The 16,414-nt window shown below is 44.3% G+C and overlaps 1 protein-coding gene across 2 annotated transcripts in view; it reads left to right on the top strand.

Annotated features, from left to right (window-relative positions):
* Positions 1-16,007, top strand: part of LOC144823263 (dehydrogenase/reductase SDR family member 9-like) — a 170,872-nt gene extending 154,865 nt beyond the window's left edge. For both annotated transcript variants that reach the window (XM_078681617.1, XM_078681618.1), the window contains exon 5: positions 12,674-16,007. In XM_078681617.1, coding sequence (XP_078537743.1) covers positions 12,674-12,900 — 227 coding nt within the window. In that variant the 3' untranslated portion in view covers positions 12,901-16,007. The remainder of the gene's footprint in view (positions 1-12,673) is intronic.
* The last annotated feature ends 407 nt before the right edge of the window (positions 16,008-16,414 follow it).

The following is a 16,414-nucleotide window of genomic DNA, read 5'->3' as shown; positions in this document are numbered from 1 at the left end:
GGTCTGTCTTCATTCCACAATTCCCAAAGCTTTCTTATACCCCTTCTTTAGGTTCATGGTTTAGCGGGCTGACAATTCTAGTCTTAGTTCGTACCTTTAACATTACATTTACCCAAGAAATAAAAAAAGCCTTTCATATCCCATCAGACTGAGGCCCAACTGTCCTGGGCAAGCCCAGTAATGTTTTGCTTAATTAACAGTGTAAGAATAACCCCCAGACCTGCCTTTAGACATATGTGTCAGAAGGGTGGGAGCCTATTTGACAGCCATCTAAGTAGGTTTGAAGTGTGTGGAGGTATGCTCCTCCAGAGGCCTGCATGATCAAAGCCTATGATCTACAGGCCCACCGATTTTTTTAGAACACCTGAATGCACTCTCCCCCAAACGATGCCTCTTGGGCTGTGCATGCCCATGCCATGAATGATACTACTGAATTTTTATGAATCCAATTTTTTTAACTAGTGACTCACGCCTCAGAATGCCTAGAAATTCCACTGCATGCTTACAACTGCACTACTCCTTGGATATCACTTTGAGTCCCATAAGGGGTTGATTAGCCAAGACCTTTGTTAAGACTTTGACATTCTATGAATACAATCTGTAAGAAAAACTCAAAAACAATGTTCTTAGCGCAAACTGGTCATGTTCCTTCTTGTTATAAGCGCTTGCTTTCTGGAAATCCTTTTCCTCTGGATTATGATACAAGAATCAGCATGCTTGCACAGCAGCATTCTCACTAGTCTTAGAAATAGACAGCATCCTGAGTGAGGATCTAGCTAACTGTCCCACTGCAAAGGACCCTTTTTCCTCAAGCTGAATATTTTGTCCAGGGCCTCCATTTTGTTCAATCATCTCATCCATTCGATTGCTTCCACCAAGGTCTGCTAGAAATCTTCTATGGAGCACATACTTTATAGTTGGTACTGACTCCCCATGGCCTTTTTGTCTGTATTTCTGCATGATGCAGAGAGATCATAAGTATTTTTTAATTTGTTCTTTATTTTTATTTTTTTACTGATTCGGTTTCTATAGTTGGATTTTTCATTTTCTGTATGAACATGCCTAATTGCAGCCTATCACATTGGAACCCCTAGTCCAACATACCCTCTGACGATACGCATTACACACATTTGGAGACCTCTTCCCCGGGAGCCACGTGTTCCCCGAGCAGAAGACCCTTGTTTCCAAAATGCCACCTACATCGATCACTTTGTCCTGGCTAGGCTTCAAGCAGCACTTAGAGACAGGATACCAACGTACCCGCTAGAACTGGACAGCTGCAGACCACTTGCACTGCTCATTACCGACAATACAGGAGACCACCTTATATCCAGATTCTACTGTGCATGCTTGGCACTCGTACCAACACATGACAACAGAGTGTGGGCAGCATGGGACACAGACCTGGGACACCCACTTGCAGACAAGGTCTGGCTAGAATGCTGCACGCAAACCAAATTAGTGTCCTGTAACCACCGACATAATCTTACACACTATGAACTCCTGCGGAGGGCATACACCACCAAACTTGCTCCATACTGGAATAGCATTTTTGCAGAACTTGTACGAATGATGAATTTGCAAGTAATGCCTTCCCCATTGGTGGCACTACTGAGACATGTTGCAGAGATACCTAAAGCGTCTCACAGATTGGTGGCAATACCATTAACTATTGCCTAAAATAAAAATAGCCTTGTGCTGTGGTAGAAAAAACTTGATTCAAAGTTTGATGTATTTTGACACAAATAGTGAACTATTTGCCAAATTACAACCCTTTACATCCCGCCCAAAATATATTTTGCAGCCCTACGGGACTACTTAAGGGAGCGGGAAGCACGAGCTGACACCCACACTCAAATGCACCACCAACTTGCCCCAGTATTGGAACTTTCATAGATTCCCATGCTTTGTATCATTCCCCCGTCGTCGGAATGGGAGCCTCGGTAACTAAAAAATACCATAGCAGAAAGTACAAAAGAGAAAACTAGGCCTAGGCCTCATCTCATTTTGTAGCTTATCCGCCTCTTTTTGTAAAAGAGACCAAAATTCTGCAACAACCAATCAGAATAGCCTCACCCCATAGAACCCTCCTGAGAGAGCTTCAGAGCCTCAGATTTTCTACCGCACGTTGTGCTAGGGAGTCTCCACTGAGCTCTGCTCAGATTTCTCTTCAGATTGGATTCTTTTCCATTTCTTCAACTTTAATATGTCTGACAAGGAGATGAAGGCGTTATTTAGAGCTGGTGCTACTTGTTCTAAGAAGAGGCTGTTTGTGGAGGACACGCATGAGAACTGTATCTACTGCTTGTACCCGGACCACAAGACCACAGATTGTAAAATCTGCAGAACATTCTCTACAAAGACCTTGAGAGACAAGGAAGGCCGCTTGTTGACTTGGCTCCAGAAAATGAAGTCACGTAAGGAGGTTTTGTCATCTGACAGTGAGGATTCTTCCTCAGCTGTGTCCTCCAGAAGATCCAAGAAGAGGGGTAGGTCACCCCCTTCAACATCTACTGAGCCCCCTGTGAAAGCCTTACAAAAGACATCTGATAGGTCTGAAAGGGCTAGTCCCAAAAAAATATCCTCACCGAGGTGTAAAGGAGAGGCTGGGACAGACTGAGGAGACACAGACAGCTAAGAAGGTGAAGAAAAGTTTATCTGTTACTTCTCCATCATCTGAAAAGGAGAAGGGAGGTAAAAAAACCTTCCGCTGTCCCTCAGGACGGAAGATCTGACAAGCAACCACGTCCGTCGACGACGAAAACAGCTGGTACGTCGATGACTACTTCCAGGAAGGACTTAAGTTCAGGTACAGCTTCGTTGGCGGGCCCGTCGACGGCAGCTTCGTTAACGGCGGAAGCATTGATATCTTCGTCGACATTTAAGGTACCTGTTTCCTGCTCATCGACGATGGTGTTTACATCTTCGACGTCGACGGTAATGACGACGAAGATAGTATCGACGGCGGCGACGACGACGAAGACAACGTCGACGACGACGTCAGCCATGATGATTCTGACGACGAGCTCGTCGACGACTCCGTCGACGATCAACCCGCCGTCGACGAAATTCATCTCTCCGTTGACAGTCCCGTCGACGGTTCCATTGACGACGATTTTGCCGACGTTTCCGTCGACGACGAGTCCGTCGTCGAGGATTCAAAGGGTCCGCATATCTATAAGAAGGCAACAAATTACCCCAGAGATCACATCTCCTCGGCGTGTTACACCTTTGCCTCCCACTTTGCTTCTGGATGAGGAGTCTTATGACGATGAGGATGGTCCTTATGGAGATGCTCATAGCCCATCTGAACTAAAAGTAAAATATCAGGATTCGGATTCTGATGAGTGCTATACTGAAGAGTGCCAGTTTGTTCAGCAAGAAAGTCCTCCACAAAAATGACGTCAGGATATGGTGGCAATGCCGTCCTCTCTTATAACGGACTTACAATTGATGTTACAAGACTACAAAAAGAGGTTTCCGTCACAAACTGCGGAACAGCAAGAGCGTCCTCCTTCTCCATCCTTTCCTACTACTCCGGCAGTGACAGTGACGCCCCTGGTTTCTCAAGTGCCAGAACCAGAACCCAGAGAGAGCTATCAGGAGGTTGTGACTGTTCAGGACGATGATGTCTCATCTGATGGAGATCTTCAGGTTGATCCACCTCATGACCCGGCTAGAGGTTGGGACGATGATGTCGACCAGGATCCTGATTCACCAGTGCCGGATACTGCAACCTCTCCTCCAGCTGACATTGGAGGTTTCCATAATCTTATGGAGAGGGTGTCCAAGAGATTTGGCCTTCCTATTAAGATGGTGCGATCAGACTGTTTCCTTTACGACTTCAAGGAACCTTACAGAAAGTCCATTCGTTCAATACCAATATTTGAACATGTATGGTCGGAAGGTACTAAAGTGATGCAGAATCCTGCAACAGTCATCCCTGTTCTTCCCCGACTGGAGAAGAAATATAAAGCACCAGAAGGCAGTCCCGCTTGCCTGGCTGGTCAGCCGAAGCCGGATTCAGTCATTTCCCAGGCGGCGCAAAGCAAGTCCAAGAATCCTTCGACACCACTTACAACACCGCCAGAGAAGGAAGGGAGACATCTGGACAATGTGGGAAAAAGGTTTTCTACTATGGCCAGCCTCCTGGTTCGAGCTGCTAATGCTCTTGCTATCTTGGGCAGATATGATCGCCAGATGTGGTGCGATTTATCCCCGTTTGTGGACCAACTTCCGGATGGAGCGAAGGATGAAGCCAGGAAGATACTGGTGGAAGGGGAGCGTTCCACTTCAGAGGTTATAGATTGTGCTATGGACCTAGCAACAACAGCTTTCTGTGCATTGGCGGGTTCGGCAGTTTTAAGGCGTCAGGGCTGGCTACGGGCAACCTGGTTTCGCCAGGAAGTTCAAAATAAGATCTTGGATTTACCTTACGACGGACAGATGCTTTTTGGAAAGCATGTAGATGATGCCCTTCAAGGCATCAAGAAGGACACGGACACAGCAAGGTCCTTGGGGACATTGAATTACCCCAAAGTTCAGAGGTGCGAGAGGGAGAGGTTTTTCCTCGTACTGAGGTGGCAATCAACAGCGCTACTCTTCGTACTCACAGTCCTCTCAGTCTTACAAGCCACAATACTCACACTCCAAGGTCAGTCGGCGTCTTTCTCTCGTCAGGCATTAAGAGGGCGTCAAGGGCGTCAAGGGAGAGACAATTCTAAGCAACAATAGCGGCTTCATGGCTCTTTCTACTGTTCCTACCCCCCCGATAACATCAGTGGGGGGCACGATTTCTCATTGTCTACGCAGCTGGAAGGTCATTACATCAGACCAGTGGGTTCTGAATATCCTTCAGGGTGGCCACACTTTGGAGTTTCAACAGCTTCCTCCTACCAGAGCTCCAGGCGCCAACGAGTCGAAACATCTAGGACTTCTACGTCTCGAAGCCCACCAACTTTTTATCAAGGGGGCAATAGAACCTGTACCTCACTCCCAGAGGGGGAAGGGTTTTTATTCCAGGTTCTTCCTGGTTCGCAAGACAAAGGAAAAGTGGCGTCCAATATTAGATCCAAGGGAACTCAACACCTATCTCATAAAGCTATCTTTCAGGATGGTCACCCTTCAGGATATTCTACGTCTACTGAATCCAGGGGACTACATGGCGACCCTGGATTTAGAGGATGCATACTTCCATGTGCCGATCCACCCAGCTCACAGGCAATACCTACGTTTCACAGTAGGCAAGAGCCACTTTCAGTCCAGAGTGCTTCCTTTTGGTCTCAGGTCCACACCAAGGATATTTACAAAGTTACTGGCTCCGGTGGCGGCGTTTCTCAGAAAACAATCTCTAGAGGTCTTTCCCTACCTAGACGATTGGCTGATAAAAGCTCCATCTTTCCAGGCGGCTTCCAGGGCGGTCACAAGCTGCATTCAACTTTTCAACCAACTGGGTCTTCAACTCAACAAGGAGAAATCGATCCTTCTTCCGTCCAGGTCAGCAAGGTTTCTAGGCTCTATCCTGGACACACATCACTGCAAGGCCTTTCCATCAGAGGAACGTCGGAACAAACTTATTCTGTCAGCTCAACTCTTGCAAAAGAGGAAGTCGCTGTCAGTCCGTCTCTCCAAGTCCCTGCATACCATTGATTCCGCACTGCAGGCTTCGAATTCGTCCGCTACAAGAGCAACTGAACAAGCAATGGTACCGGGCGGAAGGCTTGTTCGACGACAAGATCACGGTGACATCAGCAGTGAAAAAAGCAAGCAGCTGGTGGTTGGTAAAAGACAACATCTCAAAAGGTTTAACCTTCATGCTTCCCTCATCCCCCATGGTTCTAACCACGGACGCCTCACTAGAAGGCTGGGAAGTGGTACTACAAGAGTTGAAGGTGAGCGGTCATTGGGATGCAGATCAACGCAAGTTCCACATTAATCTATTGGAACTCAGGGCCATTCGCTTGGCCCTACAGGTTTTTATTCCGAGGATTCAGAATCGCACAGTGCTGGTTCGCACGGACAACACAACGGCCATGCACTATATAAACAGCCAGGGCGGGACAAGATCCCGGGCTCTTTCAAAGGAAGCTCAGTAAATTTGGAACTGGGCGATTCTCCACAACATTGGTCTTACGGCAGAGCACCTCGCAGGTTCTCTCAATTCAACAGCGGATGCGTTGAGTCGCCAAAGATTGATCAGTCACGAGTGGGAATTAGACCAGACCATTCTCGAGGAGGTCTTTTCAGTTTGGGGAACCCCGACCATAGACCTGTTTGCGACTCCAGAAAACTCCAAATGCCGGTTCTACGCAAGCAGGGATCACCAACGGGGGTCCTTGGGGAATGCGCTTTTGAGAGCTTGGTACGGCGCATTTGTCTATGCCTTTCCTCCAATTCCATTAATTCCGAGGCTGATTAGGAAACTCAAAGCGGAACCTTGCAGAATGATTTTAATTGCACCAGCGTGGCCACGACAGTTCTGGTACACGGAATTCCTCCTGCTTTCTCAAGACCAACTGATTCACCTGCAGCCTATTCTGTCTCTGTTAACAATGTCTCAGGGTCAAGTACTCCATCCAGATCCGAGGTCACTCCAATTGACAGCGTGGCTCCTGAGTACAGAGAATTCCAGGATTTGAACCTCACAGAAGAGTGTAAGGATATTCTATCTCAGGCCCGAGCTCCGAGTACGAATAAGACTTATCGGGCGAAATGGAAGAGATTCTGTCTCTGGTGTCAGAGGCAGAATGTTCATCCATACACTTCAGCTCCGCATCAGCTTTTGCCATATATTCTTTCTCCGGCTAAGTCAGGTTTGGCTCATTCTTTTGTCAAGGTACATCTAGCAGCCATCTCTAGATTCATGCGGACGTGTTCAGGTCCTTCACTTTGGTCCGCTAGGAATATTAAACAATTCCTGAAGGGCCTGTTGAAAGTTTTTCCTCCAGTCCGGCCTCCTCCACCAGTCTGGCAGCTTAATTTGGTTTTGGCTCATCTGATGAGAGCTCCATTTGAGCCCATTCACAGAGCAGATCTGAAATTTGTATCATGGAAACTGTCTCTCCTATTAGCCTTAACATCGGGCAGGAGGATTAGTGAGCTCCAAGCGCTCACGATTGTGGCACCTTTTCTTCAGTTCAAAAAGGAGGTTCTGATTCTAAGGACAAATCCAAAATTCATCCCGAAGGTCCCATCCGAATTCCATTTGAATGAGCCTGTGATTTTGAAATCTTTTTTCCCACTACCTACTACACCAGCGTAGAGGTCTTTGCATTCTTTGGATGTTCAGAGGTGTCTGAAATTTTATCTGGAACAAACAAGACCATTCAGGAAGTCTACTCAACTTTTTGTCTCTTATAGTGCCCCGCGGAAGGGATTTCAGCTTTCAAAGCACAGTATTTCACGTTGGATCTCTAATACAATTCAGTATTGCCGTCAGGAAGCGGGCAAACTGCTTGAAAGACGAGTTTGTGCTCATTCAACGAGATCTGTTGCTTCATCAGTGGCTCTATTCTCAGGAGTCCCTATCAGGGACATCTGTAGAGCAGCTACGTGGAGCAGTATCCACACCTTCAGGAAGCACTACTGCTTGGATTCTTCCATGAAGGAGGATGCAGCGGTGGGTCAAGCAGTCCTAAGAAATCTTTTTCAATGAGAGGTGAGCTTTCCCTACAATCCCTCCTTCCTGTATTGCACATTTTGTATCGATATTTGTATTCTTCTCTGGGGTAAACTTTTTATGATTTGTTTCCTATGAGGATAACTATGTTGACATGTAAGGATATTCATGTAACAAAATGTGCTTTTATGACTTACTGCTAGCTACTCTGATACAAAGCATGGGAATCTATGAAAGTTCCAATACTGGGGCAAGAAAACAAGTTACTTACCTGTAACTTTGGTTCCCCAGTATTGGTAACTTCCATACATTCTCATACGCCCACCCTCCTCCCCTGGGAAAGCTCGGCCTGTTTTTTACTGAGATAGTTGCTGTTACACAACGGCTACGAAAATCTGAGGCTCTGAGGCTCTCTCAGGAGGGTTCTATGGGGTGAGGCTATTCTGATTAGTTGTTGCAGAATTTTGGTCTCTTTTACAAAAAGAGGTGGATAAGCTACAAAATGAGATGAGGCCTAAGCCTAGTTTTCTCTTTTGTACTTACTGCTATGGTATTTTTTATTTACCGAGGCTCCCATTCCGACGACGGGGAAATGATACAAAGCATGGGAATCTATGAAAGTTACCAATACTGGGGAACCAAAGTTACAGGTAAGTAACTTGTTTTCTTCTCAATGAACAGTGTGAGATACACCACGGGACGCAGAGAATGCACAGCACAAGTCATGCAGAAACATTCTCATATTGCACTAACATTGCATTTGGCTTTGTTCAATAATAGTATAATTAAGTGAATAAATAAATTAGAAGAGTGTTCGCTAGATATTCGTACATACTGCCCAATAAAAATGTCCTTTTCAGGTCAAGGCGTGCAAGACAGCACAGCTATCTGGTTGTGAAAGAACTATTGGGGACATGTTGATAGCTGGCCGGTAACACAACTCCACCACTGGCTTTCCATCGGCTTTGTTTTGTCACTCCTATTTTCTTGCTTTCTATTTATGTTGCCATTTGTTTTAGCCTGCCCTTCTAGTCTTTGTCTCTCCTTGGAGCATAGCCTGTTTACCAGTTCTCTGGTTAGCTCCATTTATCCTTCCACAAGTGACCGGTTTCCTGGAACTTTTTTTATGTTTTTCTGAAAGCACTTCTTGCAGTGCATGCATTCACCCCATTCTGCATGTTTTCCCACTTCTCGTAGCAATTTCTGTTCATCTGCATTTCAAGAGAGTGCATGCAATTTTACCATTAAGCACGTCTGCTCACTTGTGTCAGCACATTTCTTTTCATAACATTAAAAAGTTTTTCTTTTACTCAACTTGGTCCATAGAGTCACTTTAACACCTTGAACGCTATGGGGATTTTTCTCCTGTGCTGAAACTTTACAAACACCATTATTCATGACGAGCTGGGCTCGTCATCAGCGTAGCAGGAGGCTACTGCATGACGAGCCCAGCTCGTCATGAGCGTGGAAGGGGTTAATGTATCCTTTCACTTTTACATAGCTTCGACCTTCAAGCCGCCATCCAGTGTGCTTTAATTCCACATATGCTCCCTCTTTTTCATTCACTTCCACCCCCTTCTACCTTGATCTGTCTCTGTTTGTTCCCCTCCTTGCACCCTCTGTGTTGCTTGCCCGCGAGCCCCGTCATCTGTGTTGTTCCTCCAGTGCACCCTTTGTTGCTTCTGCCCACCCCCGGTGTTGCTTCCCCAAATCCATCTGTTGCTTCTCCATACTCCATGATTTCACCCTTCCAACTGCTTCACCTCACCTACGTTCTTCATGTTAATATTTTTGTTGTGGAATGATACGACTCAAATCAGAGAACAAAAAGAAGAAAAACGCCTGTGTCGTCTTCTAGGCATGTAGGCTTTTTTCTGTTGATTACCCATTCTCCACACCCTCAGGAATGCTGTGCAGCATGGGTAACCCATTGACAGAGCCAATAGGTACCAAAAGCATTGTTTGATTTGACAGTGCCTGTTCCTGAATCGGTCAAGGCACATAGTGAGCCTCTTGCTATCCCTTAGATTCGAACACCGCTTCAGACTTTATATTAGGGACAGGGAAGCCTCACTTATCCAAAAACACAGTAATGTGCCCTTGAAGTTCTCAAACTGTAAGGGCTTTTCCTCGTAGAAAGAATGGATAACCGAAAAAGAAGTAAAACTTGCTATCACACTGTTGTGGAAAAATCTAATGAGAATTGGCCAAAACAGGAAACACTTTGACTAAATGAATGATACATTTTTGCCAGAAAGGACGGCACATTTAACTTTATCCATGCTGTTGAAAGTATTGTGGCAGTTTAATCTTCTTTCAACCTCTACATACTCAGCTTTTGGAACATAAGCTAAAGGGTAGACTAATCACATAGCAAACAGAGAAACTCACACACAATGACACACATTCACTCACACATACATAGTCACACACCCGGAACATGACTCCTTAAACTTGCTTCACTGGGCATGCAGCTCTAAGTCAGTATGAAGTTGGCAGGGTCCTTTATAAAGCCAAAAAGTTGCACTCGGGCTACACAGCAAACTTTTACCCCAAACCGATCGCCTCAGATGCTCTCTCCTTCCTCGGCTGCATCAGACTATCCACTGTGTCTTTGGTGCATGAGCCCTTTCACTCCAGGCTGGTGCTCTGCTCCCCTTACACCCAGTGCTTTAAATAGGTAGGTACTATCCGGTAATGTGTACCTACACTTATATAATTAGAAATCAATTACTTTCACTTTTCAGCTCTTCTGCATACATTTAATGAGACAGAATCAGCACTTCTCAGGAGTAAACGAGTACTTTAAAGAGTGAGAACCTGCACTTCTCCATTCCCATTTGAAGCACTGCTTATACCGAAAAAGAACATTATGTAAATGAAACCCAGTGAGATCCGAAGTGGCAGCATTGGTTGGCATGGATTTATGGAGGAGTTGTGATCTAAAGGCCAGAACTGCCAACTTTCGAACTGGGGAATCAGGTTTGTGTCCCGCCCTAGGCTAATCATCCTGTGATTCTGAGTAAACCACTTCATGCCTGATGTACTTAGGAATTTTATGGTTGTAAAGGTAAACTTTTAGCCTTTGCAAGTGCAAAATACCTTTATTAAATGTACAAAGCTCGTATTGGCATTTGGTAACGTTACCAAATCACAATTTGTGACGTCCCTTCCAAATACAGCTTTTTAGCTCATGTATTAATGTTTTGTGACCAAAATCCAGTTTCAAAATACTAATTTTTACCACCAAATCGGGGCCTTGTGTATTAAGCAATTCCTAAAATCAGAGGATTTCCAACTGCAAAATGGCATTTTTTATTTCACCAAACCCAAATGGGGATTTGTTAACATTTTACCAAATCCTACCGAAAGGCTAATTGGGTTTGAAAATAAATACTTATGCAGTATTTGGAATGGGTGTGTTAAGAGCATCTCTTCCAAATACTGAATCTTTAAGCTACGTATTAATGCTTTGCGACAGAAATCCGGTTGCAGAACATTCCTTTTTGACCACCACATAAAAGGAGGTGTTAAGCCGTTTACAAATAGGAAAAGGGACCCCAAAGGCACCCCTTCCCCTTTGTTAATGTTTTCAAAAACGTTTTTATGAGCAGGCAGTGGTCCATGAGACCACTGATTGCTCATGAAATAGGTTTGTGAAATGTTTCTTTCTTTTTGTAATGCACTACCTCGCTAGTGCTGCCGTCAGCTGACGCAGCCCCGCCCACCTAATAGAACGCCCGCACCGTGGCGGAAAAACCGTCGCGGTTGAGGCGTTAAAAAAGAAGATTGCTTTATTTACAAGGAATTTCAGTCAAGGTGTCTGTTGACCAAAGCAGGCCACCATACCTGTCATTGTAGCCAATCATAGTGGGTCGCAATTTGCGACCTACCTCATATATATTAATGAGATAAGTCAAACTGGAACCCACTACCAATCAGTATTTTGAGAACCAACCGATCAATACATAGGTCGGTTTGCAAAATACCAATGGATTTGCTGGAAGTCGATATGCAAATTGCGACCCCTTCTAACATCCAATTTGTAACATTCCATTTAAGGAATCACAAAATATGAATCGTTATTTGTTGTAGTTTACCATTCCTTACAAGAATCTTTGTCATAAACTGTCGGTAAGCATTTGCAAATGGGAAGGGGTCCCCAAGGGGTACTTTCTACTTTCTGAATACCAACAAAAAACATTTTCACGAGCAGGCGGTGGTCCTTAGGACTACTGCCTGCTCATAAAAATTATGAATACAATTATTCAATAACTTTTTTAAATGCAGCTGAGCTGCATTAAAAAAAATGATTTATTTAAAAGCAATCACAGACATGGTGGTCTGCTCACTTCAGTAGGCCACCATGCCTGTTACTTAAACCAATCATAGAGGGTATCAATTTGCGACCTACCTTATGCATATTAATGAGGATGGTCAAATTGAGACCAACTACCAATCAGTGTTTTGTGAACCAGCCTATTAATATATAGGTTTGTTATCAATATACAAATGCATTCAGTAGAATAGTCTTTGTGCAAATTGCACCCACTTCTACCTCATCCCTTTCAGCAGATTTCTAATAAGAAATCACAAATTGTAATTCGTTATTTGATGCATTTTGCGATTTCTTAAAATAAATCTTAGTACATCAGGACCCTAATATCCTCGTATCTAATTAAAGTGAATTTGACCTTGTTTTGTAGAATCTGGTGCCTATGTAAGTAAGGTGCTCCAATATCGTTTGGCTAAGTTCGCACTATATGAAACTGCAAAAAAAGTTCAGATTTGAACAGCGCCGAAGAAGAACACGCAGTTGTAGCTGACTATCAGGGCTGACAGCTAAATGTATATTTAATCATTGGACTGCAATGCATTATTGAGAGTTGTTGCATAATCCAATATATTGTCAGGAAGCAGGCCTGAAAGTCTTTAAACATTGCTCTAGTAGGGGAAGGGTTAAATGAAGCCACTGAGGTATTTATAGTGCCTACAACAGCCTTGTACTTGTTTTTTGGAAATGACATGTAACCAAAGACCATTTTTATTTTACAGATGCGGAAAAAAAGCAGTCACTAAATGAACGGATTCTCAACAAAGACCTCTCCTTGGTTGTGTGGTGCATGGACCATGCGTTGACCAGCAGACATCCGCGGTCTCGTTATAGTGCGGGCTGGGATGCCAAATTTCTCTGGATACCTCTATCCTACATGCCTACCTTTGTACAAGACTATGCACTTTTGAAGAACAAAGTAAACCTTGCTAACCCACATGCGACCTAAGGTCCACATGATGACGAGATGAAGAAATGAAGGGTTGATGCAGAGCACTCGACCACTCTTGTTCTTACATAATTTTACACCAGAGATCCCAGTATCTGATCCAATTATTTTCAGTCAGCTACAGAAGATGGTGGTCAAAGTGTCAATAGTTCTTTATTGGCAAAGCATTTGGACAACCAAAGAGAAATCTTAATTTTCCACAACGCAAAATGCAAACAGAAGGGAATTGAAGGGAAGATTGAAGAACTGGGCAAAATGTGCACGCCTGACCTGATGTATGGTGTCAGGTTCTAATTTGGTATCTGAAGAATACTCTTCGATGGCCACTCTTTAATTTGTTGGAAAACAAAAAATGAACCTGAGCCCAAAGTTTCTGTTAGGAAGTCACTGCCCTCTGCTTCTATTGGCTCCACATTTTTCCAACTGGTAGCACCTCTCACTGCCCACATGGCTGCCTACTGCCTTCGGTCACTTTACTTAACCTCTGCCTAGTAGTTTGATTAGGGATCTTCCAAGGAGAGGTGTAAATGGGTGCTATACTGTTTATCTTCGAGTTTTGAATGCTGTGCTATTAACTTATTTAATCAATGGAGCTCTTATACAAATTAACCAAGAGAGTGCAAACAAATTCTTGCTTGGGAACCTGAGTGATGTCTGGCATGCTAGTGTTTTTTTCAAAGTAGTGAGGAATAATACTTTGCCTGAATATAAAGGGGTGTGGGAGACTGACATTTTCAAAGGGACTTCGGGGGAATGATCTCCCAGAAGATTTTGAAACCATAGGGTAAACAAGTGCAATTTTACAGCACATTTTTCCCCTGCATTTGCCATAGTCATAGGCTCTTACATGGCAATACATGAAATATTCTGGTATAGTGTGCCATGGAAGTATAAACTCTCACTGGAGAGCAGAAGGGGCACTCACCCTAGGTTAATTCTGGGAACAGGCAAAATGTTGCCTATCACAATTTCTCCTAAAATGTCCAAAAGTCACAAGTGATATAAGCAGTTCAGAAAATGCAAACTTACAGGCCTATCATTTGTGAACAAAACTATGCACACTTCAGCATTTCTCTTTCTCTCATTTTCTTATCTTGCTTTCTCCGAGTGGATTCCTAGTCATATGTCATAAGTGATAATAGAGCAGGGGCGGGCACCCACTTTCGGGGATGACCAACAGTAGGCGAAGGATTGCCACCACCTTGCCAGGGTCAGTGTTAGTCCAGACATTTTCACCATCATGACAGTGAAGCTCACAAGAAGCCCGGAATTACATGGTTATGTGAGGATCAGCCTTATATCCAAGCTGGGCAAAGGGCATGGATGTTCATCTTATGGAAGCATAAGCACCATTATGCCAGGGCCAGCAAAGCTAAGCCATGGGTTTCTTCTATATAAGAATGACATTGCCACAAATATAAATGGACAAGGGGAGGAGGTCACGAGGTATCACCAAGCCATGGATTACCCTCAAATGGGAAGAATTAACATTATTATGCAGGGAGGAAATTTTTCCAGAGGTGGACACTGGTATGACACTTGTGCCCCAATAGGCCACAATGTACCTAGAATTAACATCAGTGTGCATGGCGCATCCACGAGTGCACTCACTCATGCATGCATTCTGACCCAAGGGCACATCTGAGCACCCACATAATTCAATACTTTATTTATCTTACCTGAACTAGCCAGCAGCTTTGATCTAGCTCAGATTGTGTTGTACCTCTCCCTGTGAAAGATCAATGGAATCTAGTCCAGGCCAAGCCCCTGCCAGTGCAGGAGATGCAGTGTGGAGCTGCTGAAGGAGGTGGGTGAGTTCCGCCATGGTGCTTGCTGTCTCCGAGTACTGGGAGTCAGAGCAATAGGATGAAGATGCAATAACACCACTGCAACTGTTGATGGAAGTGTTGGACAGGATAAAAGACTGATGCCAGGGCCCGCCAGAGTACCGGCCTGCGCTGGCGCACTGTCTTCCATTTAGGTGGATAGGCAGCCCACACGTACAAGAGCGCAGGAGGTGAATGCAGGAAGGAAAGGAATGTGCTCACTCACTGTGCCTTGGCTCAAACTAGGCAATCCTCTGGAGGTGGACAGCCAACTGCTTGTGTACATGGGACCATGTTAGAGCTTGCTAGGCCTCGTGTGACACCACTATTCACTGTCTGTGTTGTGACAGGCAAGACATCGCCCTGAAGAGTTTCGGTTCTCTGAGCACCACATACTGCAAACAGTGCTAGCAAATGCAGTTTCAAGCAACTCCTCAAGTCCACACCGTGTCTGAGTTAGTTGATGACACAGCAATAAATTGTTTTATCCCAGAGGACTCCTAAAAAGACCCTGCTGTTGCCCTATACCAAATCCAGCAAGATCTTACAACCTTTATATTTTCAAGTTCATTTTTTTCTCTACTTATATTTAATATATTATATTCCAATGTCAGAGTACATTTAAGCAAATGAGAATGCGGTGTCTTGCTATATAACTTATTTTGTACAATATTTTGTGTCAAATAACGTCCTTTTATGTTCTCAAACTTATTTGCGTTTGCACTTAATCTTATGTGAGAGACCTTAGTACTACCAATATGAATGTTGTGTTTTGCATAGCTCACCTTTGTATTAAACTATATGCTATTGGCACCGTGGTTAATGTTAGATAGTTGGGTGATATAAGCACAACTGTTTACAGCAGTTATCGGGTTTTCCTTTCATTAAGAGCAGCCACAAATTATTATTATTATTATCAGTAGTAGTAGAAGTTATAGTAGTAGTGAAAGTAAGAAGAGGAAGAAGTAGTAGTGCCGGTCATAGCGCCATCAATAATAATGATAATAATAATGTAATGGTCATTCATTTCATATCATCAGCTTTAAATCACACTGCATTAATCCAATGGCATCTGATGTTTTTCAAACAAGTGAGGTTGCTATCATGGTGGCTCTTTGTTTAAACCACAGTCTCAGCATATGTCCCTAGTCAATTCAATGGAAATAGTTAAAGCACTTAGGAAATATTCCAATCAGATTTGACAATTACGAGTGGTGGCCGGCACGGATCGGGGCTGGTGAGGTGGGGTATGAGGGTAAATAAAAAATGTAATTAAACTTACCTTTTTGCCGTGTCCTTCTCACAGAGTCCTCCTCACTGCGTCCTCCTCATTGCATCTCTCCGCCTCGTCCCTCCTGCCAGAAAAGGAAGAACCCAGGCTCACCTGAGCCAATCACAACACTGCAATGCAACAGTGTGGTTGGTCTCAGTGCCCTGGTTCGGCGATCAGATGGGGACTGGGGGCCTAGGCATGTTCTCCACCCAGGCTGTAATGCAGCTTGGCTTGGGAACATGCTAAGTGCGTATGAAAGTTTGGCTTGCCCGAGACGTCCGGCCAAACATTTATGCACACTTAGGAAGTTGAAACCACGCTGCCGCTCCCCTGCTCTGTCAGCAGAGCAGCCACATCTACCTCGCAAAGCTGCCATGCCAGAAAAAGGAAAAAATAAAATGATAACATTGAGTTA

This window comes from Lissotriton helveticus, chromosome 3_1, assembly GCF_964261635.1.
Source record: "Lissotriton helveticus chromosome 3_1, aLisHel1.1, whole genome shotgun sequence".
Classification (NCBI taxonomy): domain Eukaryota; kingdom Metazoa; phylum Chordata; class Amphibia; order Caudata; family Salamandridae; genus Lissotriton; species Lissotriton helveticus.
Note: the sequence above shows the minus strand (reverse complement) of the source record. Positions and strands in the feature narration are given on the sequence as shown.